General features: G+C 41.2%; 1 protein-coding gene across 1 annotated transcript in view; it reads left to right on the top strand.

Moving 5' to 3' along the window:
• MATCAP2 (microtubule associated tyrosine carboxypeptidase 2) overlaps window positions 1–22304 on the top strand; it is a 30467-nt gene extending 8163 nt beyond the window's left edge. Inside the window, exons 3-7 of the mRNA XM_072853666.1 lie at window positions 10033–10176; window positions 12325–12457; window positions 13639–13944; window positions 14467–14564; window positions 19059–22304. Of these exons, the coding sequence (XP_072709767.1) occupies window positions 10033–10176; window positions 12325–12457; window positions 13639–13944; window positions 14467–14564; window positions 19059–19220 (843 nt within the window). The 3' untranslated portion in view covers window positions 19221–22304. The remainder of the gene's footprint in view (window positions 1–10032; window positions 10177–12324; window positions 12458–13638; window positions 13945–14466; window positions 14565–19058) is intronic.
• Window positions 22305–25869: the final 3565 nt, after the last annotated feature.

The raw sequence follows: 25869 nt of genomic DNA, 5'->3' as shown, positions 1-25869 counted from the left end.
GGTATTTGGCTTTGTAGGAAGTGAAAGTTGTTCCTGCTTGTCATCCTCCCCTACTGTTTGAGAAATGCATCAATGATGAGAATACAACAGTAGAACTGAAAGAAAATCCTTTTGATTAAAAAATTAAAGCCTTCCTAATATTTTTACAGGATTCTATATAGAATAAAGGCACAGTTCCTTACAAATGGGTTTACATGAAACAATTTGAGGCAAGAAAGCTTTTTAGGCAATGAAGCAGAGTCAAATACAGGAAAAATACAGTGTCTAAATAGGCTTTAATAAACAGAGGAAAACAAGCAGTGTAGAAATCCTGCCAATCCTCTTGATGACGCCAGGATTGTGAGGGGATAGCAATTATTTGAGGTCATGGTTATTGGATAAGCATACGTTGATGTACTTTGTTTTAATCAACTTTGAAAGGATATTTGCCTTACATCAGTCTGCTGCTTGATCGAGCCTAAAAATCCATTCCAGAGATAAGTAAAATTTAAAACAAATCCTTCCTCCCCCCCCCCCCCCTTTTTTTTTTCATAATACGCAACCACACTGGTAACATAGCTACAGACATTCCTGTTCTGTGTAACTGCCCTGGCTTCCTACCTGTCTTTGAGTTACAAAAAACCAAACAAACAAACAAAAAAACCAAAAACCAACAAGGAGGACAACAAAAAACATTTTCCTTTCAACTTTGACCTAAGTAACAAAAACAAATGCTTATCTATATAATAACAGAAACAGTCCTCTTCCCACTCCTGTTTTTTTAAGAAATAAGATCTTTCTAAACTATTAAGTCTCACAAGCTTTTCTAAATAGGGAAGCTCATATGTCAAGTGATACTTAACTTGGGAAGAGATCCTGCCATTCCATGAGTTTCACTTCTTTTTGATAGGAATATTTCACTTTAAACCCCCCAAAATTCCTGGTGCAAATGAATTAAAGTACTGCGGATTCTAATAACTGACCCTTGACTTGTGAAGAGTCTGACATTGATTTTCAAATCCAAGAAAGCAAACAGGTGTTATTACCCATTAAGTCATCATATTGTAAGGCTTCATCTGCATTTTCACATTAAAAATATCTGTATATTTAAAAAACTCAGTGGCTGGGTTTTCATTAAGAATTTATTTTCTTTATGAGAACAGTGAATGGCTGATCTGTTCTTCAAATCAGCTTCCATGCTTCTAAATAACCAACTAAATCATACTGACACCAAATAAAACCACTCCTTGACTAGAGATTTTTAGCAATTTTTCCTTTGATTTTTATAGCAATGTTAGCAACATTAATCATAGATTACAGCAAATCAACAATAACTAATTTGCCAAACTGAATTTAATGCAAATTATCCCCTTCCGTTTGAGGTAGTAGAGCCTTAAAAATTATTTTATGCATGATGATTTTATGGAGCAGGCCTGTCATTGATTTACCCTTCTTTTAATAAAACCCCACACACCTAAATAATTAATATTTTAATAATGAATGATTCCTCAGTATTATTCCAATTTGTAACTCTACCTTTTTCACTTTACAGACAAAGCATGGAAAAATAAAGGCTTTATAACACCCTTATAAAAAGCAGTAAAGAATGTAATATGCAATGAAGTATGATATTTCTGAAACTTACCAAGGAGTATATAAATTGTCTCATAAGATTTAGTTTAATTTACAGAAATTTTTAGCAAGAAAAGCATTTCTCCAAAGTTCAGCTCCTAATAATACTGAACAACAATATCATGCACGTCATATAAATAACCAAAAAAACAGCTTTAACAGAGCTCCAAGCCCAGCAGGTGGCACTCTCTCTTTTTTATCTACAACTAGCTTTAGAAATTTTCATCTCCACGCAAATTTAAATTTCGTTTCATGCAAATTTACTATCCAGAAAAAGCAGCATTAATCAAAATTTTAATCAGCAAATATTATATGAGCACTTGCTTTTCCTCAGTGCTATTTTTTTTTCCATGCAGATTTTACTTGTCAGAAGAAACACGTAGGTATCTTATAAGAAGTGTTAAGTTCAGGAAAGATGACTTCAGTTGCAGAAAAAGTACTCACAGTGTCAAGATTTGGGTCTGCAGCAAAAACACAATGGCACGTAGTCATCCTTTTTCCTGCAACAAGGATAAATTCAGTTTTGTTTTTTGAAACATTTTTGGCTTTCATTTGTTGCTGTACTTATTTTGGGAAGCTTTGCTTTGTGTGAACAGAAATGGAATTATTCCTATTTTATTCTATAAAAGGTGCTTACAGCAACTTACGCTTGCTTGCTCTTCTATGACTAATATCTCTCTATATATACCATCTTTTTACTGACAACTCACCAATTTTATAGGGGGCTTTTAGGACACTTCAGTGAAATGAGCTCAAAACATGACATATCAGAAGATGTTTAATAATTTGAAAAATATTTTTACCTGCAACTGTGCATAGCCTGCTAGGACATTAAAACAGATTGTGTTTTCTTATTGCCCTTTCTGCATGTCTGTGGAATTGGTTAATATAGCATTACTGCAACATATCTGGAAGATGAAGCACACCCTGCTTTTTTTTTTTTTTTTCCTTTTTTTTTTGTTAAGACAACACCATGGATTTGCAAGCCATTAACACAGCAATGTTGCAATGAGGAATGCACAGGCTTGTGAGCACCCACTTCACCCTCAGGCCTCTAGTCAGATCAAAGATTTTAAACCTTGGGTACAGCCCAACACTTTTATTGATTGGCTTTTCACAGACATAGGGTAAACATTTTAAAACTATTAATACATTTGAAAGTAATATTTTTAACATGTCTCTTCTCATACTTTGCTCTGTTTCTTTGTTTCTCTCTTTCTACTTTATCTTGTTTTCTTCATAATAAGTTTCTTTCATGAGTCACACAGTATGTGCTTTTAGGGAAGAGAACTTGAGAATAAAAAATAGCATGCAGACTTGCAGCTTTTCACGTTGATTGACATATCTAATATTACAGAAATTAATTCTCTTATTGCCATGTTTCAAGGTCAGTACAGCAACTGTGTGCTCTAAGTGCTATGAAAGTTTTCTTATTAGCACTCCTTCTGGCTCAAACTACTTGTCCTTCATTGTTAAGTTTTCTTAACACCTAATGTGTTTGTTATTTTTGCACAGATGGTAGAGGTGGCAATACTTAGCTAGAAGTAATTGTCCCAGGTGTTTGCAGAGCAGATGACTTAACAGTTACAATTTGCTGAACCACAATCAGCAAGGAAGTTGCAACTTCAAGTAACCTATGCGTTAACACCTATTTCTTTGAATTGAATCTTTTTATATACATATATGTTTAAAAAAAAATCATCATTTTGTTGATTGAGTAATCCCCCCATGAAAGAGTTGTACATCCTTTTCCCTTATAAAAATATAGCAGTTTTGAGTTAAAAAATAAATAAATCAGTTGTGCCATGTTGTAAGTATTACACACCTTTTAAGTCATTAATACAAGTCGCCTACAATTAGTAAATCTATTAGATGTTGGAAAAATAGTTTGGTGGAGCTAGAAGGCTAAACAACAAGACATTCAACACAGAGTAACCCCTTGCAATGTCCAGGTGATGTCACAGCTTAGGCATGTTGAAGATTCAATAATGTATCACTGGCTGTAAGAGCACTTAATTGTAAAACACCTCATTCTCCACTAGCAGCAAACTCCCTCCTAAATTGAGATTTATAGATAAAGTATGTTAATATATAACACAAAGCATATCAGGCTATCCAAGTAGCATAAGTTCTCAGGGTCCTACACAGACTTCTCTCTTCCCCTAGAAAAGACTGTAGATCACTTCTGGTTATACTACAGTAGGAGCATAGGTTTACTTCAGGACACAGTCTCATACAAAAACCAAGTGAGTATTAATTTTTAATTCCTTGCAAAGTGTTTGAAAAGTTTTTCATTAAAAATATTTCTACCAACCAGCTCTAAATCGCACTCTTTATCATGCAAAGATCAAGCATGCAAAAGAAAAGCCACTGTAAAAACTGAATAAAACACAAAATACTACAGTCTGAATAGACTAGCCTCAAAAACCACGCTCTTTCTTTCTTTCTTTCTTTCTTTCTTTCTTTCTTCCTTCCTTCCTTCCTTCCTTCCTTCCTTCCTTCCCTCTCTCTCTCCTTTCCACTTGACCCCAAAAAGGAGGGCAGCCACCATTTTATGGCTGATGATTAGACTAACAAGTTCCATCTGGTACAGCTTAGTGTTACCTAAGGATGCAGCTGGGAAGTTTCTCCCCTCAGCAAATAAGCTATGCAGGGAGGAAAGCAATGGTGCCTGCAGCCCTTGTCTGTCTCACAAATCTCAACAGAGACTGCAAGCCTTTTGTAGCAGAGCTGCTTCTGAATGTAGGACGAGCTGACTGAATGCAGGGGGCTGAATCCTAGGTCACTGAAACCATTTTCTAACCTTGTTGCCTCAAACAATCCATGAGCATGTCTTATCAGGACATGTATCTACAGTAACACTCAAGTAACTAAGCTGTGTTGCTGCACATGAAAGACTTGGGATTCAGAGACCTACTTGGCTGTAAATAATTTGTTTAAAAAAACCACCACCACCAAAACCTAAACCTGTCAATTAAACAGAGCCTTGTCTTGCTCTTGTTAGTGCTGCTGTGTCATTACTTTCTTGAGCAACAGTGGAGTTTGCTGTGCAAGGGGACTTGTCTTGGAACTGCTGCTTCTTTTGGCACACTGGTAGCAATAAGAGGGATTAAACCAGACCTTTTAGATAATAATGAAAAGAACAGGAATTACTATTCCTAAGCAGTAACCTGGTACAGCCACATAGTCCTTCTTTTCTTCCATTTTTTTAGCTGTTGCTGAAGAGTTTACAGTTTGGCCTTAGGAACTGTGGCAATATCAGTATCTTGCTTTCTGCTGGCTCAGAGGCTGGAAAATAAGTTCACAGTTGGATGCTGGAATAGGCAAGAGCTGGCATGCTGGTCTGGATTTTCCCCTTTCCCAGCAAGTTCTTGCAACTCCTGACTTAGAGTCATCTCACCTCAGAGACAGGTGCAGAACCCCAAATGAAGGGCTCCGTGTTGTATTCAGTGCCTTGGATCCAAAAATATCCCAAACCTTTTCCCCTGAGGAGCCACCGCCATCTGGGGTGGTTGTGGCAAGAAGCGTCAAAACCAGCAGCATCACTGGGGACGGGGCCCATCTCAGCACTGGGGCGATCTGCCACTCCCCAGGGATTTGTGCGCTGGTGGTAATGTGTGTGTGACGGCTCGCCCTGTTGTTTCAGTGCGTGCAGAGTCACACCTGCCCACTTGGAAAGAATTATTGGGACTTCAGTTTTGCTTGAGACAGAGTCAAGGGAGAAGGTGATAGTTGTGAGCACCCTTCTTAGTAGTTTCCTAACCAAGAGAATGCATGTTCAGCAATGAGGAGGCTTAAGCTTAATGACTTTCTCAACATGCATGGGTTCAAACTTGCCACATCTACTTGGAGGTGGCTGAACTGTCAGGATATAGCTTACTCAGCGTGGCACATAAGGTAGACAAGGCACCCTTCAGTGTCTCACATTTCCCCTTGAAGCTGCCAGCAGTGCATGGGGTTGAGTGAGAGAGGGCAAAGTAGGTCTGTGCTTCTTCAGGGGGAATGTATCTCTGAAAACCTGCTATTTACATTGTGCTGTTGGTTCAAGTGTCTCACAGAACTTTAGAAAAAGCCGTAAAACAGCTTGGGGAGAGTTCAGGAGGGTGCCTGCCAGCAGGCAGGAGGAGCTAGAACTTGGGCCTCCTGACTCCCAAACTCATGCTGCCTCCCTTGGTACCCATGGGTCTCAGCTCCAGGGAGTTTGCTAAAATGGATGGCCAAGCAGGAATTTTAAGGCACATTCAGTGCTCGTTTTCTCACTGTTTGTTGTGATAAGGTGGTTTTAGAAAATACCTGCACTCTGACTAAGGCGGGAGAGTCCCCTGGAATAACACCACCAAACAAACCTACATAAAGCTGCATCTCATAGTAGTAATGTCTTTATAAACAGCGTCAAAACAGAGACCTGGTTAATAAAGTTTACATGCCCTTCTCAAACACCCTTATTTTTATGGGCTTTCATGTTGAGAAGAAACTGACCCCTTGGTCTCAAATGGTTTTGGCAGTCCTCTTCTTCATCAAACCTGCTCTCATCCACCCCTACTCGACTGGCCTTGTTTGATTTACTAGTAGAGATGTGTAGCCTGAGTGCTGGTTACTTTCTGAAAGATGCCTTAAGATCCCTTAAAACGGAAAGGACCAAATCCTGGCAACTTTTGAAAAGAACATCCATCCCTATATCAGTTCCTGCGTTAAATAACTTTCAGAGAATTTAAAGCCAAACCATTCCACCTATTGCATCTTGCGTCTTCATCTCACTGTGATTTTTATAAAATGCTATTAATTATAATGATTTTTTCCCAGAATTTATTACTGAGAGATAGAATTGGCCACAGGAAGAGATGGGGAGAAAGGAAGAGGTTTGAGACACAAAAAGTGGTGCTGCTGGGCAGCAAGTCTCTTCAGGAATGGAAATCACAGGTGCACATTCAAAGGCACTTAAGCATCAAAGAATTTAAGTGGGTGCTTAGTGTGTTTAACCTAATAGATTTTATTGAAATTTAATATCAACAAGTCACGAAGACAAATTTCATGCCAAAACATTAATTCAGAGAGTTCTTTCAGAGTGAGCAAATGAAGTTAATTAATTGTTCTGAGAAACCAGAAACACCGAACAACTAGCAGGCAACATTAATATCTTAAGGATCTGGCACCTTGCAAAGGAAACTGAAGAACTGATATCATGAATTACTCAGGCTGCCGTCTGAGAATAAACTTCCTGGGATAGGGGGCAGGCATTTTTGGGTTGCTTCAATAACCAAGGATTTTGTGTAAGGCAGGAAAATGCCTCAGCATTTGCAGACACTGAAAAATTTATGAAACAGCCAATGTTTGTAGAAGTTAAAAATTCATATGTAATTAAAAAAAAAGGAAAAAGTCCTTTGGGAAAATATACAAGCTATTAAACAAGAACTAGATTTTGCTCTAATTTGTTTTTTACACCTAGCCCTTGATCCTAAATTTTGCTAGAAGCAATTGTCATTAGTCTCCAGAAACATTAGTCCCTGCCTGAGGGATTCATGTATTCCTTCTTTTAATACTTAGACACTAACCTTGCTTCATTTATCTGAGGTAATTTTTAAATGACAAGCGATGTTAAGACTTGACTGTTCACAAGAAAAAAAAATATTATTTACTGACATAGAAAGACCTCTCTAATCTCTTTTTATAATCTTTTAGGCCCTGCCACACCTATGCATTCCTACAAGACCTAATGTATGGGGAAGTTACTGGGAACCAAAATCCCATTTACTTTGTAGGTCACCAGTACAGATGTGTAGTTGTCCTTACTCATATTTCCTTGCAGTAAGTTAATGGGAGTAATAGCAAAACCAACAGCAATGAACCTCTGTCAAATACCTACAGTAGTGGCTAGGCAAAATGATGCCAGAGCTACCCAGTTTGCGCCAGATGAGGGTGTATCCTCTATTTTTAATACATTCATCTTGAAAAACATGATTTGTTTTTAAGTTGCAGAAGGACGTTGCAGTTTTCACAGCAGCAGCCCCATCGCCTCTTGTCTTTAGACGCAGTAGGATTTATTTTCTCTGCAAACAATTGAGCCAAAGGTCTGCAGGGTGCCTGTTGATTCTCCTGGGAGTTACCCATTTCGGTGCCGAGTGGGGCTGCGTAACACACAACATCGAGCTGTGCTGCCGCGTGTGCTCATTGCAATGTTGTAACAGGGAGGGGCAAAGCCAAATCATTTGCGGTGGCTCAGGTAGTGGCACGGCATTTTTACGATACCTCTCTTCAGACATCCTGACGCCTGATCTTATAAAGAAAACTTGAAAAGATAACATGTTCCTCGTTAGTGCCTTTCTTCATAACATCTACTTCGTACTCATGCTAGCTTCAGCAACTGCAGGGGTACAGCTGCCCCAATGAGCCAGATCCTAGGAATCAGCCAAATATCACCAGGCCCTCACTGGGTCCATTGCAAGTCCCTGTCAAGCCTGAAACTATGGCTGGAAACAGCACGGTGGCGAGGGAGTTTTGGCCACACGGGAGGCAGTGAGAGGAGACGGGGTTCATGTAACAACACTCAGTGGCTTTATGGTGAGCCTGTTTCTACCAGTCATTCTCGTAAGGCCGCGCACGCTGACTTGGTGACCAGGTTCTGCGAGTAACATATTGGTGCTGCTGGGCTGTCCCTGAAGAGCTGGTGCTATAACTCTTGGAACAGCCAAGGGGTGATGGTTGCAACAGATTTCTGTTTATGCCTCAATTTCCCATTCGCTATTAATGCTCTCCAGCATATGCCCTCTGCTCCCGTGTAAATAAAAACTTACTGTGGAGACTCAGGTGCAGCAGGAATAGAGACCACAGCAGCGAGACACAGGTAGATCCTTTGTTTCCAGATTGTGTAACCCCCCAAAACAACAGCCTTCTTTAAACTAACTCTTTTTTTTTTTCTTTCACCTCTGTGCTAAGGTAGTAAATTATGCTGCTTTCTTCATTCTTGAAAAAGAAATTCAGATCTGACCAGGAGGCCCTTCAAATTTAATAACAAGTTTTAGAGGCAGACAAAGAAATACTAAACATTAGGTGCAGTATTTCTTTGGCTTTCAGGTAATTGATATTTCTCTCATCAAAGAGCTACAGGACTTTAAGAATACATCTAGCTAGCATTTATGGCTTTCAGTAGCAATTACTCAGGGTTGCCTAGTTTCAACTTGAAAAAAATTATAATAGGATTGTTAGTAGCTGTGAGAGATAGAAAATGAATCCTATTTTTGTGGACAATAAGCCAATCTGACAATGTCAGAATTACATAGCTGGAAACAACAAGCATGTTGTCAGCTTCATGCATGGATCTAAGTGTACAACATAAAAAGAGATTCAGTCTGCAAGATTTCCACCTTCATCATCAGTGGTATTTTCTTAGCAAGAACATTGATTTTTTTAAGGTAATATCAGTGATATTTTTTTCTCTATGAGATTCTTGGAAGCTTCTGTTATCATATCTATGAAAAAAGCTGTTCCCTGTAGCTAGGCTATTGCTGGGCAAGAAGTTATTCTATACCACATTTTCTTTTAAGGGTGTGAAATGACATGTTGGGAAGTAGATTACTGGGGATGAGCATTTCACACCCCACCACTAACATCTTCCACATGCAGAGTTCAGATTATGTTATAGGCATCATGCTGTGCTTTCCACCCAAAAAGGACTTCTTCCAGCAACAATACATATGAGAATTAAAGTTGGTACCACTTTATTTGCCTACTGGAACATCTCTCCCTCATTTTGAGGGGGTTATAAGAAATATTTGAAAGGTTTAAATGAAAGTTCTGTGAATAAAGTTCCTGTTCTCTCTCCTCCTTTCTGAAGCAGACACCCACAGTACAGAGGATTTCATTGTAAGGAGACATTTTTGGTAGAAATTTTAATATCAAAATTGTAGTTATACATCTGCTTAATCATGGTTCAGCATTCCTCAATTAGAAAATACCAAGAAATGAAGCGAGATTACAGTAATAGTTGATCTTTTAAAAATTCTTTGGAAAACCATAAAAAGAAACATACTGACAACTTAAACTGCAAATGTCCTTGTGACCTGTTATGTCTGATTTACAAGGCAATTGCACAACATTTCCAAAATTAAAGAGAAAATTTATATTATTTCACTAGACTAATAGTCATCTGTGTCGTGCTGATGTATGTGGGTCCAAGATGAGTTGATCAGAATCTTTTTTCAGTACTTTGGCATTAATGTATGTCTGAAGACGATATAAATTGATTATAGAGTGTGTCAGCCTGTATGTAATGACTACGGTTTGATATGACTCGCAATTATTTTAAAAAAGAGGAAAGGTTGAAAAAAAAGAGAGAGAGATTGAGAGGGAGAGAAAGAATACACATGCCAGTCTGACACAGGGGTCTTACTGCATTCATATTTGCTATGCTTTTGTATTTTATAGTCCATTAACATTATGGCGCGGACATTGCAGAAATACGGAAGCTATGAAAAATTTGAACAGGCCACTGGAGGCAGCTTGCTGACCAAAAGTCGTATCTGGAACCACGTCAGGAAATACATGGTGAAAGAAGGCTGTCTTGGTGAGGTAAGTCATACACCGGATCAGGAAAGAAACATTTATGTAGATCTTAGAAATTACACATGGATGGACCTGAGACATCATCTGGGAGGCCTTTCCTCCGTAATTACAAGAATATTACTTACATCATATTTTTCTCATGGCTGTGCCCAGTCTAATTTTTGAACAATTGAAATGATGCAAATTCCTCATGAATGCTTCAGCCATCTCTCTGAGCCTGTTTCCTGATTCATATATGCTTGTTCTTAAATTCCTCTCTTTTGGGAGTACCCGAGAACGACACCCTTCCTTCCCTCCTTTTTTCAGCTACTTGGAGACTAGCACATTTCCATTTATTCATCAGTTCTGCCATCCATTCTCTTGTATCAAATTGCTTACACCAAAGGAAAGAGAGTTAAGAAAAGGCCAAGAAAAATAAGCAGCAGCCCAAGAGACTGATTTATAAGAAGCAGCACAAATTAAAGTGACATAAGTGAATAAAAATGTCTGAAAGAAGTTGGCTTGTTGAGTTGGTTTGAGTGCTGCTTTTTCCTGACTTTAACCATCTAATTTTTGAGACCCCTGTGCAAAAAACTTATTTCCTATATTCAGGATTTTAAAAGTCCAGTTTGACTGAGTTACATTGACTTGCTTGGAAGAGTCAGATGAAATTGAATGTATAAAAAGAGAATTCCGAATGAAAACACCAGCTGACACAGTCCGAGACTTGGATGAGATCATTGGCAGTGAGCAAGGCGAGTCTGGAGTGGGAGATCAATAGACAAAAATTAGTTTCTGGGAAACTAGGTTTAATTAGTAAACATAATATTATTAGGAGAAACCGTTAAAGTCATCACACCTTTTTGAGATACTGTAATTTGACACTGATACCAGACTTTATTGGTGTTTATAAGAATGAGGTTACAAAACTACAGTTTAGAGCAAGCAGAAAAAAATTACATTTTCGGTCTTTCCTGTGCTTTTATCTCCCTTTGCGTTCATTTTTGTCTTGGTTTGTCTTCATGGAAGCAGGATCCTACACCCTCATCAAACATGCCATGTCGTTCTTAATGAATTGCTTTACTTCTTCTGCAAAAGTACGGTTAATACAGCACGCTTAGTATGGTCTAAAATATTACGAAAATACTTTCTCCAGTTGAAAAGGAGTTGATAAAGCTAGGTGGTACCGGTGGTTTAAATCTAAATGCTTTAGGATTTACCTTTCTTTCCTGCATCTTAAATAAGAGGTTTATGGGACTGATTGCTGTTGAACTTGAAGCTGAATGGTGGATTTTGAATACCGGGAAGTGTCATGGTAATGCCTTTGATCCCTGGGTCCTTCTTTGTTAATTTGATAGTAAAAAAAAAAAAAAAAATCTCTCTTGTAGGTAGGCTCCCTTGTACACTTCTGAGAAGTACTGTGGGGACTTTCTTTAGGCATTACTTGAAGCAAAAGGTGCTTAGTCTTCAATAAAGAGAGTTTCCCTTCTCCCTCCCAGTCATTTGTTTAAAAATTCTCTTTAAACCCAAATAACTATGTATATCTATATGTATTCATTTCTCTGTCAGTTTTTTGTTTTGATTTCTAATTTTCCAAGAGAAAACAGGAAAACAAGAACTGCATTCTTTTATAAAACAAAACAATACCAGTATTTTAACAATATTTCAAGTCTACATCATGTATCAGGAAATGAAGTATACAGTGCTTCCCCCTCTTCTTCATGTGGCTTTAGAATTGCAACTAAAAAAAGGTTTCAGACTAAGTGTATAGATACCCAGTAAATTTATGTGTGCTTATCTAAAATATTTCAGTTCTCAGTAATACCAAGATAATTAGACACAGTTTAAGAAAAAAGTAATTTTCTCTAATTTACTCTGCATTTGATGGCTACCCCCAACCTAGTCAGTGTTACCATAATAAATTTTGCAGTCTCATATCTGCCTGTCTTAACGCTCATGCTGAGACCACTATAGTTTGAGGTTTTGTCAGCAGCACAGGTGACTAGGGTATCTCAGTGGAATCAGAAATGTCTCTCACAGGTGATTGCTGGTAGCAAGGAAGAGTTGTGAAGGGCAAGGGACCAAAGAGAAATGCAGTACTGGAAGGGCCAAAGGAAAAAGCAGGAACAGGAGCGAGAAGAGAGCTCTTTGCTACCTGAACTCTCTCATCTTCAGATTGTGGTCCATCTCACGGAGGACCTGCTATCTCGAGCCTCAATGACGGTGGTGAATGGCTGTCCCACTCTCACTATCAATATCTCCACTGCACGAGAGCACTGGCTGGAAGGGATGCTGAGACATGAAATTGGTATGAGCATGACATCAGTTCTTCAGGCAAAGGGGAGTACTTGCATGCATTCTTACTTATTTTGCAACCATGGGCCAGGCACTGTACATATGCAGAAGGAGGGAACATCCCTGCCTAAAGAACCTATTCTGTAGGTGTGCTAAAGGGAAGGAGAAACTATTTATCCCTGCACCACACAGAAGAAGGAAGATAATCCACTTGAGGATTCCTAGGGATCATGTAAATTAGAATTTTAGGTCAGATCAGGAGTGAGCTTTTGAAGTGAGTCTACCAACTAGTCTCACTTGCTGCAGAGGTTCACATGCCAAAGGACTCTTGGAGCAGACAAAGTGTAAACCTTTCAGATGATGCTAGCCCAGCAGCTATGCTCTAGAGCATACCTTCTGTGCTGTCACTGCTCAGGGACATTTTGTTCATGAGACTAAGCTAGTCTGGAGTAAAAAAAGGGAAACAAGAACAGCGCAACCATTCAACCTCAGCACCAGCCATTTCACTTTACAGATCTGCTTCTGTTATGCTGCACTGCTTGCAAATGTAGGCATGCTTTAGGTATAAAGAATTTACCCAGCTACCTGTAAACCAGTGCAAGATTGCCTTGATTTTGCATTCTACATGCATGTAGAAATTTCTACAAACTTCTCAGTGAATCTGTTCTAGTTAAGTACATCAAAACTGGATAAACTTGGCTAGTGACTGAATTCCAGCTGAGGAGTAAGCCCTGTGATTGCCTTGAAGCACTGTTATTCACATTGTAAGTGTACACAGCATCTTCCAAGGCTGCGGTAGCGCTGTTGAATCACCTTCAAGAGGCAACATTTCTGCCCCCTTACTTGGATTCCCCTTCCTTCTGTTCGCTACAATGCCTAGCCTATGCTAGAGACATTCAGCATGTAAGACACTTCTGAAAATTCCTTGTCATGGATTTGGGAATGCAAGTCCTGCTGACATTTGTATTCCTTAGGCATTTGCAAGAGTCCCACTTGCAGTCAGCAAGTGAATAATTGCACTGTGTATCTACCTCTGACAAAATTCTCTGTTGTAGACAAGGCTAAAGTTGGCATTTTTCCCAGTGCCCAATCTTACCAGTTCAGAGTTCTGAAATGGGCATTGCTTTCATATTTTAGCTTTTTTTTTAATCATTAGATGCTACTGTTCTAAGTCACATATTCCTTTCTTTTCAGGAACTCATTATTTTCGGGGTTTTAACAACAACAGCCAGCCTTGGTGCAACTGGAATGGACGTAGAAAACACGGGTTAAAACCAATCAACCCTACAGAAGAGGGGCTAGCGAGCATTCACAGTGTCCTGTTCCGCAAAGACCCTTTTCTTTGGAGGGCTGCCCTGCTCTACTACACAGTGTATCAGGCTAGCCAAATGTCCTTCAGTCAGCTTTTCCAGGACGTGGGGAAATTTGTCAAGGACCCCAATACTAGGTGGGATTACTGCGTACGAGCCAAGAGAGGGTGGACTGACACATCACAACCAGGTGGGTTCCCGATTTGTCTTCTCTATTTTTGTACTTCAGGGAGGTTTTCAGAACGTGCACAGAGCTCCTTCATCATGTCACACAGTAAAACCTTTGCAAAAGGGAGAAATGGGACTCCGCACTTTCTGAAATGAGGCAGCAGGATTTCTGCTATTGAAAACAAGGCTGAAAATGCACATCCGTGAGACTTTCAAACTGAATCAGTAATGGATTTTTTTGGTTGGAAGTGGGAATGCAAATTGCAAAACTGTGAAAAAGTTCATACTCACAGTTTTGACCTCCTTTCATGTTTATTACAAGAGATGTAATGTTGCTGTGGATATTCACAGACACCATCTTCTGTGCTTGATTTCTTTCTCTGGCTAGTGGATTTAGCCTTCTAGTTAGTTTTTGGGAAGGTTTTCAAAGTTTGCAATATAAATACCTAGTTTTTGAAAATAAAATTCTTCTGCTCATAATGGCTTCTAAGAATGTGTCTTGAACAAACCCTGATAGAGTACAATGTATCGTGATTCCTTTTAGGTTGTTTCAATAAGGATCAGGTGTACTTGGATGGCATCCTCCGAATCCTGAGATACAGGGAGTCCATTGATTTCCATCTTCTGACAGCCCTTGGAAAGGTGAGTGGACTCATTCTTACTAGAGGGTACAGTTTTATTATTTCAGTAAGTCTTCCTGTAAATGGCTATGAGTCATTGTGCTCTGTTTTCTTTGATCTAGAAATCTCTGTTTCGTACAGCACCTTGTGTTACACAGTGCAAGTTACAAATATTTTGAGGTCCTAAAAATTTCTACGAGCTTTTCCTCATTCCTTGCTTATCAGATTAAGATTTTATGGTCATATTTCTCAGACTTGCCTTTCCTCCCTTTACAGGGTACTACCTGACTTGCAGTACAATGGACTGTCTTGGGCAAGCAGGACAAGTGCTAGATAAGGTGGTGGTCCTAGTAGAAAACAAAATTAACCATTTGATGCTAACGCATCCTCTTCCACCACAAAGAGTTTTTAATCTCAAATTCCTCTCGCTGTTGTCACCTCTGATGTTTTTCAAAAATCAGGGTTTTTTTTCTTCTCCCAGTCTACATGGTATTTCTGCATTCAGAGAACATGTTTTATGTCCATTCTGTCATTGCTTGTTTGTTCACAAAATCATACTAAGAAGTGCAGAAACTTTGTCACACTTCCTGAACCAAATCCTTGGATTGCTAAGTTTCCACAGTTCATAAAGCAGGGTTCATACTCACATAAACCAGGCTTCAAATTGATGTTGTTATGCTTGCATTTAGAGCTGATATACCAAAATTTCTGCCTACTTGGCAATAAATGGTGATAAAGGGAAGCAGCGTATTATGATAGAGGGTTTTGGTCCACATTTAAGAAGTTTTGCCTTTAGTGTCAGAAACACCCGTATTGGTGAGCAGAGCTATTTAGGTAACTTAACCAAGTTAGGAAGCTCTGAAAATAAAATCGCACTGTCAAATAAGTCTCTGCAACTTTATTCTCTGAAACTTCCTTTTGCTTTAAGCCTGCTTAACTCCACACAGCTTCTGCCTGCTAAACCACTGAACACATACTGTTCCTGTGCTGCTTTATCCCTTTCTCTCTTCGGGGAGTCTGCAGGATTGTCAAGCCACTACAAAAACATAGTAAGTCATTGCTGATATAATTACAGATTCCACTATAATCCACATGGCAAGGCATCCACATTAAGGGTCTACAAGCAATTTAATTCTAGCAGTAGGATAATGTATAAGTGCTTGACTTTACAACTTCTAAAATCAAGGGGTCTTAAAGTCTACTCCAAATGTTTTTGCTGCACACATCTTCTGCAATCAAACTGGAATTTTGTGTCTAAGAGCAGTGTCTGCTCTCAGCATCACAGATTGGTTGAAGTCTGCAGGGACCTCTCAAGATCATCTAGTCCAACCCCCATGTTTAACCAGGTTAGAGCAGGCTAGAGCAGGTTGCCCAGGACCATGTCCAGTTGGGCTTTGAATATCTCCACTGATGGAGACTCCACAACCTCTCTGGGCAGCCTGTGCCAGTGTTGTACCACCCTCACAGTAAAAAAAGTGTTTTGTGTTCAGACGGAATTTTGTGCATTTTAACTGGTGCCCAATCGCCTCTTGCCGTGCCAGTGGACACTGCTGAGAGGAGTCTGACTCCCTCATCATTCCTTCCCATCAGGTATTTATATACACTAGTAAGATCCCCTGAGCCTTCTCTTCTCCAGGCTGAACAGTTCCAGCTCTCTCAGCCTTTCCTCATATGTCAGAGGCTCCAGTGCCTTAATCATCTTAGTGGCCCTTCACTGGGCCTGCTCCAATATCTCATATACTCTCAGGAAAAACACGTTCTCTGACCATCAAGGAATATGAAGCTCGAACTGAGATCTACCCTGTGGTTATTATGAGTTTATCACCACTATAAAGAGTGATTTATTTGTTTGTTTAGGGTGGAATAGGAGGATCAGGTTCCAAAGGGAGTATTAAGCTCGGCTGGCATGTCTTCCAGGTTAGAAGAAAAAGCACAGGATTTAAACATAGGGAAGCCCAGCATTTAGTGGGAAAATTTTCATTGCCTTTTGAAGATTCTCAGTGTTGTATTGTAACAAGTAAGCTCATCTTTCTCAGCATGCCTACCTTGGGCATATTTTCATTGCAAATACAATATAAACATAATAGGAAACGAAAACAGTCAACTATACTGCTGACAACAAATTGTTTCTGTGCTTTAGTAGGTAGTTGACACAGTTGTAAAATCAGAGCATTGCCTTCTCATGGCTCTGAAACAGAGCCATGCTGAAGTTTCTGTGTCTTCTGTTCTCATCTGAGTACTAGAGATCTGGCTGATGGAGGCAGTCGTGCCTTCCTGATGCTTCTGATATTACTTACAGTGTAGAAGAGAGCAGTGCGTGGAAACAGAACAGATGCAAGCTGTTCGGCATACCTAAAAGTGACTAAGAAAAGAGCTTGAAGCCTCAGAAAAGGTGCTTTTTAGAAGGAGCAGTTTTAAAACTTTGCAGGAAAGAATCAAATATGGGAAGCACTGCAAAACATTCATGTAGTAATCACATGCAAGTAATATTAAAGAGAAACAGAATGCAGATATTGGGTGCACTTCAGTATAGCATAACTACCAGAGTTTTAAAAAGCAAAAGCAGCAAAATGTCACCTACTATTCTGTTTCCCAAGAATGTGAACACATTACAAAGAGCCTAAGTAAGCCTGGTTTAGCCTCAGTCTTTTTTACATAGTACAATGATTTTAATTACATGTGGTAAGGAAGACAACCTGTTGCCGCAGTAGGACGAGATTATGTTTTGGATCTCCTCAGAATGTCAACTTTTGTCATTTTTTAGCAGTTCAAAGGACTGGGGAAATACATCCCATTCAAACCATACCTCGGATCACAGATACTTGTTTCTTGGTTGCTGCAGTAACAGAAACACCTGAATATAAATATGAGGGGGAAAGGGTCCTTTTTCTTTCCTTTGTTTTGGAGGAAAAGAGGTAGAATTTCAAGTTGGGACAGGAGGGAAGGTCAGTATTTAATCTCATTTGGCGCTGTGTCTCCAGACTGAGATGAGATGGTATGATTTTATATAGCTCCTCTGTATCTACTTCTAAATACATTAATCAGGTGTAATGCCGCGCCATCTTCAAACAGCAGTATCTTAGTGACTTGAGTAAGCCTGAGCATGGGTGTGTTTGTTTTTTTAATCAGGATGCATCTTGTCATTGCAGTTAGAAAAGCATATGTGTGTACTCAGATGCAAATTCATTTTCTTTGTGGACTTTGCTCCCATTATCATCAGCGAGATATGCACCCCGTGTCTGACTGCCTCTATGGATCAGGTTTAGCAATCTGGATTAGACCCTCTTATCTTTCCAATCATCCCTTCCATGTCCCTTACACATCAGTAGATCATCCATGCTCACTTTAGTCTTTTCTGAGTAGGAACCATCACCTGCTAAGAGGGCAGGCTGTTTCCAAGGAGCCCTGACCACACAGTGCTCAGCTCCTTAGAAGAAACATGGGGTAAAAAGGTTGGACAGAGGAGGCTCCACTCTCAAGCCACCTGGCACAAACCTGCTGTGAGGAAATAGGATGTGCCAGTTACTAAGCACAGCCAGGCTTGTGTTTTTTGCCAGTACATATGCTTCTGTCTGTAGGGTGCCCAGAACACGCAGCTTGTAGACAAAGCAGCAACCACATAAATTTCATCACACTGGATAGCTGCCCAAGGAGTCCTGTTCTGTGCTTACAGGACAGCTCGTGTAGCTACTGCACAGCCAAAGCATTCATCCTTTCTGGACCATCATTCGCAGCACCTTGAGCTACTGTGAGCTCAAGACTTGAAGTCCTAGCTCATAGAATCATAAGACTATGGAGAAAAATCTCAGCTTTCATTAGAGAAAAAGTAGTAGGCCCTGTAGTAGCTGAAAAAAGTTTAAGAGTGTCACACCTATACCCAGAAGGCTCTGATGCCAAGAGGCAAACCCAATATCCACCCTGCTATTGAATGGCAAAAAAAAAAGTTGGGATGCTTAAGGGTTGCACATGCTGCAGTTAGTTACTAGAGGTGCATTTTAATTTACCTTTGCATAAGCACATTTGCTAGTGAAAATGAAAACATCAGAGTTCAGGTCAGCTGGTACCATGCCTTTCCCAAAGCCAGAGCCTGCCTGCTTCCCTGTGCCATGCCTGTCCTGCACTCCCTTTCTAAGTTCCTCAATCTTTGGCACAGTGTTTTTTCCATTCTCACATCAGTCTTTCCACCTCTTTGAGAAGAGACTCCAAGACTCACATGTGCTCCATCCTTTCCCTCTCTATTCCTGCAGCTGCTGTAGGTCATTTTCTCATTCAGGTTCCTATAAGTCTGTTCACTGATTGAATCAAAAGCAGAATCAGGAATTATGGAGGCATTTGCTAAAATTACTTTTTTTTTTGCATCTTCCACTGAGGCACACAGTTATTCATGTTTTCAAATGAGTCTCCTTCTAAATTCCCCTGCTCTGAAATCTTTTCTTATTTACAAGAGAGAATTTAGAGCTGCAGCAGAGCAGTAACAGGGCTATAGTGTGAAATTAACCCATGTCCTTCCTTGCAGATCTCGTATGAGGACGTGGACCGCCTGAAAGGATTAGCTGTGATTGAGAACATGAGGGTACCGCACTTTTTGCAAGACCATGCCCGGTATATGGAACACTTGGAAAAGATCATGGAAGTCAATGAGCTGACTGATAAGGAGCTCCAGGATCTCATAAATTAACAGTACTAGCCCACCATTCACTTACTCTGTGCTACTGAGGATGTAGAACTGGACTTCCCAGAGCTTGCAAAAATGGACTTTTGAGGGGTGGGGTGGGAGGGAAGGGTGGCCAGAATATGTGGAATTCAGAAGAGTCCCTTTATGTTCCTTTTGCATTGTGATTGTATACTGATTTTTTTTTTTAAACGGGTTTGTGCATTTTTTTAAATTTGGCTTAGGAATTCCTTTGCAGTGATCTGTCCCGTCATCTGCTCTGTTTTATATGCTACGTATAGTGCCTGACACTGTCTTTTGTAAGATACTGCCTTTTCCCATCCAGCTTTAGAGGTGGAGGAGAGGAGAAATTCCCCCTTAGTTCACTTGTGTTTGCCCTGTCTTTGGTCATAGCTTTCATGGTTCATAGCAACAGAACTGCTGTAGATTATGCTACATCGCTATCTGTGTAACTCTTTCCCATGTGGTCATCATTGCAAGGAAAAAAGAAAGTCTAAAAAAACAGTGCACAGAAGCAGGTCTTTGTGCCATAGGATCAAGGCGATGTAATGCTATAAAAAGTTTTTTGTTTTTTTTTTACTGGCAGACTTAGCATTTAAAAAAAAAAATATATATATATATAGGTATTGCTGTTTTAATGACTGTAAGCAGGTAGCAAAGTTATCCCCTTTATCCCCTCAAAAAGTTACACTGTTCCATGTCTTTATCTGTATAGTACTTGTTTCAGGAAGCTGAATTCTGGAAAGGGTCTCCCTCCTTTGAGGACAAGAGTAGCATGTCTAGGAAGTTCAACACGGCAGTTTTTTGGAAGAAGGATCGGGCAGAACTGTGATTTCATGACTTATGTGTTTTAAATAAATTCAGGAACACAGGGACATGATTCAGCACAGCAGGCAACACCCGCTTCTTCTCTGGGTCACCTGAGCCTACAGAGGGTCAAGTCCCTTTTTGAGCAGTACCTCCATGCTACAGCAAGCTTGAGCTTGCAGAGCTCATTGAAGAAACAAGATGTGAATGGGGGGAAAAGACGACTCACAAGTGCCCTATTCCTGTGTTCCAACAGAAGTGCTGCACCACTCTGAAGCCACCTTACCTCTGTTTCAACTGCTGGTGCTATACCCAGAACCAAGAAAAGAAAGCACCTTACTATAAGGCATGCTAGTCACATGAGAAATAGCTTAGATGACACAGGAGGGCTTCCTACATAAACTACATTTTCTGATTCCAGAGTATTATGGAATTATCAAGGCAAATTGTATTTTGCACCCGTAAGTATTCTGACAAAGGGTTTTGTTTTAGTAGACAGCATTTTCCCAGGGCTCCTCTGAACTCCCGGAAAGCAGCTATGGTAGGAGAGGCTGGGCAGGAACTAGTGAGAACCTTGGACAGGGCTTCTGCCAGTTCTTCCCCTTGTGCCTTGGCCCACTGGTACCAGACCTGGCATTGGGTAAGGTGAGTAGATGGAGCCAAGGTTTCCTCCCCACCACATTTGCATGGACCTGAGCCCTGGTATCCCTCCCTCCCCACTTATCCTGTTCTTTAATGAAACGGATGGAATAACCCTCCCACCTTATTTTACACCCAGGACATTACCAGCCATTACAGCAAAGTATTGAGAACACATTTTCTGATCCATAGGAAAATCTGTGAGGAAAAGCTCTCAGTTGCCTAAGAGGTCTAAAGGTTTTTGAATAATCCCGTAACAGCAGCTGCCTTTTAGACAGTATTGCAGGTGCATTTGCAGTGGCTTGCTGGCTGACTGCTTCAAAAAAGAAAATGCGCTCAACAAGCATAAATTTACTAAATTTGGTTATTTTCAAGGCAGGGACCAAGAACTGCTTGCAGCAGCCTTAATTTTGTATTGTCAGTATTGTTCATGAGCTGAAAGCCTTTCAGCCTCTGTATGCTGAAATAAAAGCCCTTTTTCTCTTCTCCCCCCCTTCAGGCTGTCTGGTTTGATCACTGGTAACTTCACCTGCCCAGCTTTGTTTTAGAGCTGTGCCAAGTAGACACGGTGTTGCAGCAGTCTGACAGGAACCATTTGTGGTCACGCACCCACGTGCTCCAGGTTTTGGCTCCTTTGCCAGGAGCAGCAAGAAAGCCACGCACAACTGAGGTCGAGTCAAAGATTGCAGTCAAAAGCTGTCTTTGGAGTAAATCAGGCAGAGATCATTTGAGCTACACCATGGAAGAATCTGGCTCACTTTGCTGACGCAGGGGTATGCAAAAGGGACAGTCCTTTGTGAAAGGGACAATTTTGAACTGATTTTTTTCTTACAGAAGAGATCCCTGCCTTCCTCCAGTGACTTCTACATAAGGAAAGTGCTTTTCCTCCTCCCAGAGTAGTGATGCCTTATAATCTAAGTGTATGTACATGTGTCCTTGAAACCAGGAGGCTGTGCTAGTCACCCTGCTTTGTCACAAAATACCATGCCTACAGCCCTTCGTCCAACAGCCAGTTGACTCTTTCACCACTCTGTAGCCCTAAACGCTACTTTTTGCTTTACTCGAAGACCTACATCACATTTTCTTCAAAGCAGTAGGTGCCATTAAGCTTCTGTTCTTTGTTATTCTAGAAAGATTTGCCTTGTGCAAGGTTGGAGTCTGGAAGTGGTCAGTATGGGGGAAGTAGTTGCCGACTGGGGCTAAACCATGACACAAGGTAATACTGTAGCAATAGATGAAGCCCTCAGCTTCTGTTTTCGGCATCAGATTTGTCCTTCCTCCTTTGTAAAAGTGTTTCAAATTTTGAAGTGTAGCTTTTGTAAATTTTCCTGGTTTTTTTTTTCCACTGTGAAGAGGCTGGTTACTCAGTCATGATCCTGAAGTTCTGTAATAAAGTGTATGGACAGCAGTGCACATGAACTCATGTCACTACAGTTTCATGATGTCAATCATGTGATGACAGCTTTTCCTAGCAGTCTGGCTCAGTTGCTTTGCTATGTACCCACATCCCGCTACTTCTACATTATTCCTATACAGAAACCTGGTCAACATTGGAAAAGCCTCCCCGTTTCACCAGTCCAATTTTAAAAGGCATTTTATACAACTTTTACAAATAAAAATAAATGAAAGCATGACAGAGACGAGGTACTGAAGTGTTACATCGTGTTGTGTGAGAGCGTTACTCTCTTTCGACGACATTGGCTCCACAGCTAGTTGGACATCCCGAGCTGTGCATGGAAGAAATGGCTTTCTGACGCAGTTTTGAAAAACATCAATTGGGCTGGAGCCATGAAGGGACTTGTTGAAGTCTTACATCGGGTATGGCTCCCTCTGCTCTGTCAGAAGGCCTGGCTGCTCACGAGGAAATTACACACCCTCCCTTTTTCTAGGATATGGTATGAGGCATCATCAGAGCCACTTGGCTGCGATGCATTTCTCAGCACCACCCATGTGGGAAATGCCAAGTCCAAATGTTCCGCTTTAACACTTTGATCCACCCCCTCTCCCCTGCTGCTTCATTTCAGGGCTCCTTGTCCCCTCTCACGTTATAAAATGTGCTTGCTTATCTCCAGGGAGTCCTGTCATCTCCTTATGGTTCAGCTCCCTCGTGTATAGGTAAGGATAACATTTAAGGGTTGTGGGTTCTTTTTAATGGAAATACTTTAAAAGTCATTAGCTGATGTGCCTTGCAAGATAGCTAAATATTATTGCATTACATTCCCCCTCCCTTGCTAGCTAGTTCGGAAAACTCAGCCCGAAATCTCCCCCTCTGCAGGGTCCCAAATTACCACTGTTCTTCCTCTCCCAGTGCATCCCAGATACCCCTTCTACAGTGTCAGCAGCGTGAAACACAACGCTCGAGCTTTGCTGGGCAGGTATATTTCAGTACTGAATAAATTTCACATTTGTTACAGGTGATCTGCAGGACTACTGCAACTCTGAAACCCTTTTTCCAGCACTCGAGTGCCAGACTTGTGAAGCTGGATGCCCTGCAAGCAGTTTCAGGAGCAACTTGAGCACTAAGGGTCTCGGTGATGCTCCTGCCTGCCTGCCTGCCTGGTGAGGAGGGAAAGCTGGAAATCATTTACGCTGGAAACCAGGATGGAAGTCTGACAACACATGAGTCAGGGTGGAAGTTGAGAGAGGCACTGTCTAAGCCAAGAGAAAAGCAAAAGGAAACAGCTGGAACAACTGGTTTTATAAGGAAGTGTTCATTTAAAAGCGTCTTAATTTTCATATTATGTTAGGACCAAATTAAGAAGTTCCTTGAGTTCTTTTCAGTATGCAGTTTAAAATGAGATTGTGTATCTTTAATATACAAAGGGGAGAATTTATTTTGGCTTCACTGAATGATTATGGACTTTTCACAACTGAAAGTCTATCTTAGATTAAATCCAGAAAATCTGGATATTGAATTTTAAACCCATTCATTTACATTGATTCTATAATAAAAAGATGCCATCAGGATTACCTTTCAAGGCACAGCCATACCCTTCCCATTAAAGTTGTCTAAATTCATTTCTTATGGTGCTGCTGAAATATTTTGTGTCTTCCCCAATTGCATAGTGCCTCCGAGACACTTTAAGCCCCTTCTCCTGAAGTGCCTATGGACACGCAGGGCGAAGTACAGCGTTATTTCAGCTCTTTAGATAATGAAGAAAGGCTGAAGTTACAACTACACTGGCCACCATATGAAGCAGGAAAGAACACGGATGGAGACCACACAGCCAGGGCTCAGGCAAGTGAGCAGGATTGGGTTGGATAGACATGATTTTGAAGAGAAAAAGAAAATTCCTAAGAAAACTCAGTGGTGGGAGACACTTGGCTGGTGACGCAGGAGTGGCTCCAGGCTACGGTACGCCTCTCGTGCCGCAGGGCCAGAGCAGGGTGGATGCCTCCCTGCAGGGACCCTCTCCGCTGGCCTGTGTGATGCTGTGGGGCTTTGGAGGAGGAACAGAGGGCACACACCAACACCAGCCCCGCTGCACAGCTACTCTAATATAGCAGAGCTGGGCTCACCTTCAGGCCCTGTCCCAGCAGTGCCCTGAAAATTGCACTTGGAGGGTCTCATGTATATACATTAGGGCCCAATTTCCATCTCATACCACATCCCAAAAAGAGACCAGTCAGGCTGTCTCCTCCAGCTTACTTGCTTATTTCTCCTGCTTGGATTTTGTCCTGGTCTCTAGCACTCATTCTTCAGGCTGTGTTTATTTAATCCCAGTCCTTCACCTTCCTTTTTATCTCAAGAATATGTTCCCTACCACATCATCCATCTCTGAGCCTAGAAAGTAAGGCAATTCACTCCCACCCACCAAAAAGATCCATACGTGATCTATGAGTCAACCTCTTCTCCTTCCTCTCCCCCCTGACAATATTTTAAAGCTGAGGTCCCCTGTATTTTTTTATCTTCCTTTATAGCTTTCAGAAAAGAAGATTTTCCAGGTTTGGGCAAGATTTGTCACCAGGCACACAGGACCATGTGGAGAAGCCTCCAGCTGTGATTCAATTCTCCATCTGCTCTCCCATCTCCATCCTTCCTCCTTTCCCAGCCCCTCTCTGCCCCACACTCCTCCAGCTCCCAGCATCCTTGCTCAGACATTTCTCCACCCTTCTCCTTAGGGCCCTCCACGCTGCAGCTATGTCCTAGATGTGTGTCACTCTGGGGAGCCCCCACGCCGTTCTTGCCTGTCCATTGGCATGCTCCTGCTATCCTCCCACTCCCCATGCATTTGCAATATCTCACACATCCCCTCCACTCCTCCTGACTCTTTGAGGCTCCTTCACAGGTCCTCGACAGTCCCAAGAGCAAAAGAAATCCTTTTCTTTTTGTTTTGAAGTGAAAAATGGGGTTAAATGTAGCTCTGGTCACACCTTCCCAACCCAGAGCCCTGCCTGTTACATTGCTACCTTCCTGCTGCAGACAGAAAGGAGCAATGGAGGGTCCCCAGCCTGGTGGGGACAGGCTTATTTCTAAGCATAAAGCAAAGCATGGTGCTACAAGTAGACATACTACTCTCTCCGTCCCAGAGGTGACGGACAGGGAAAAGCATGGCGTGTATCAATCAGCTTCCCAGTATTGCCACCCTTTGGGTCTCCACATACGCTTCTATACATCCCCCCAGGCACAGGGCAGAAGGCAGGGAGGAAATCTAGCACAAGTGCTTCTCCTCCAGCACCCTCTTGACCCAAGGGAGCACTTGGGTGGATGGGGACAGGATGAGAAGTCCCTTTAAAGCAGCTGGGAAAACCTCATGTGCAAGGGGAAGAGTAGCATGACCACAAAATTACTAGGAAAATGAATAATAGTCCTATAGTTGAAAGAATCAGGTTAAGGTTACCCCAAATGAGAGTACGCAAGAGTACTGAGGTGCCCAGCCAGACACATTCGGTGAGTGATCTTCGTGGGAGCAGGCCGATAACCTCAAGCAGTAAGAGAAGGGGGACGTAAAGTAACCACCTAGCTGCAAGGCAGCCCCTCTTGTCCTCCAGCATGCCAAGGGATGAAGGAGGTCTGAAGGAATGGCCTGGAGAAGGAAGAGATTCCTTGAAGGCCACTCCCTAAAAACTGGTGGGAAATTGCTCTGAGAGCTTGGTGCTGGTGCTCCTTGTGTTCTCTCTTCACACACAGTTTGAGCAATATTGCAATTCAGGTCTGTGCACATTCCATTTTATTTTCTTTTTAAACAAGGCTTGTGCTTTTACACAG

Source organism: Ciconia boyciana, chromosome 2 (assembly GCF_034638445.1).
Source record: "Ciconia boyciana chromosome 2, ASM3463844v1, whole genome shotgun sequence".
Taxonomy (NCBI): Eukaryota; Metazoa; Chordata; class Aves; order Ciconiiformes; family Ciconiidae; genus Ciconia; species Ciconia boyciana.
This window is presented reverse-complemented; position numbering and strand designations above follow the sequence as displayed.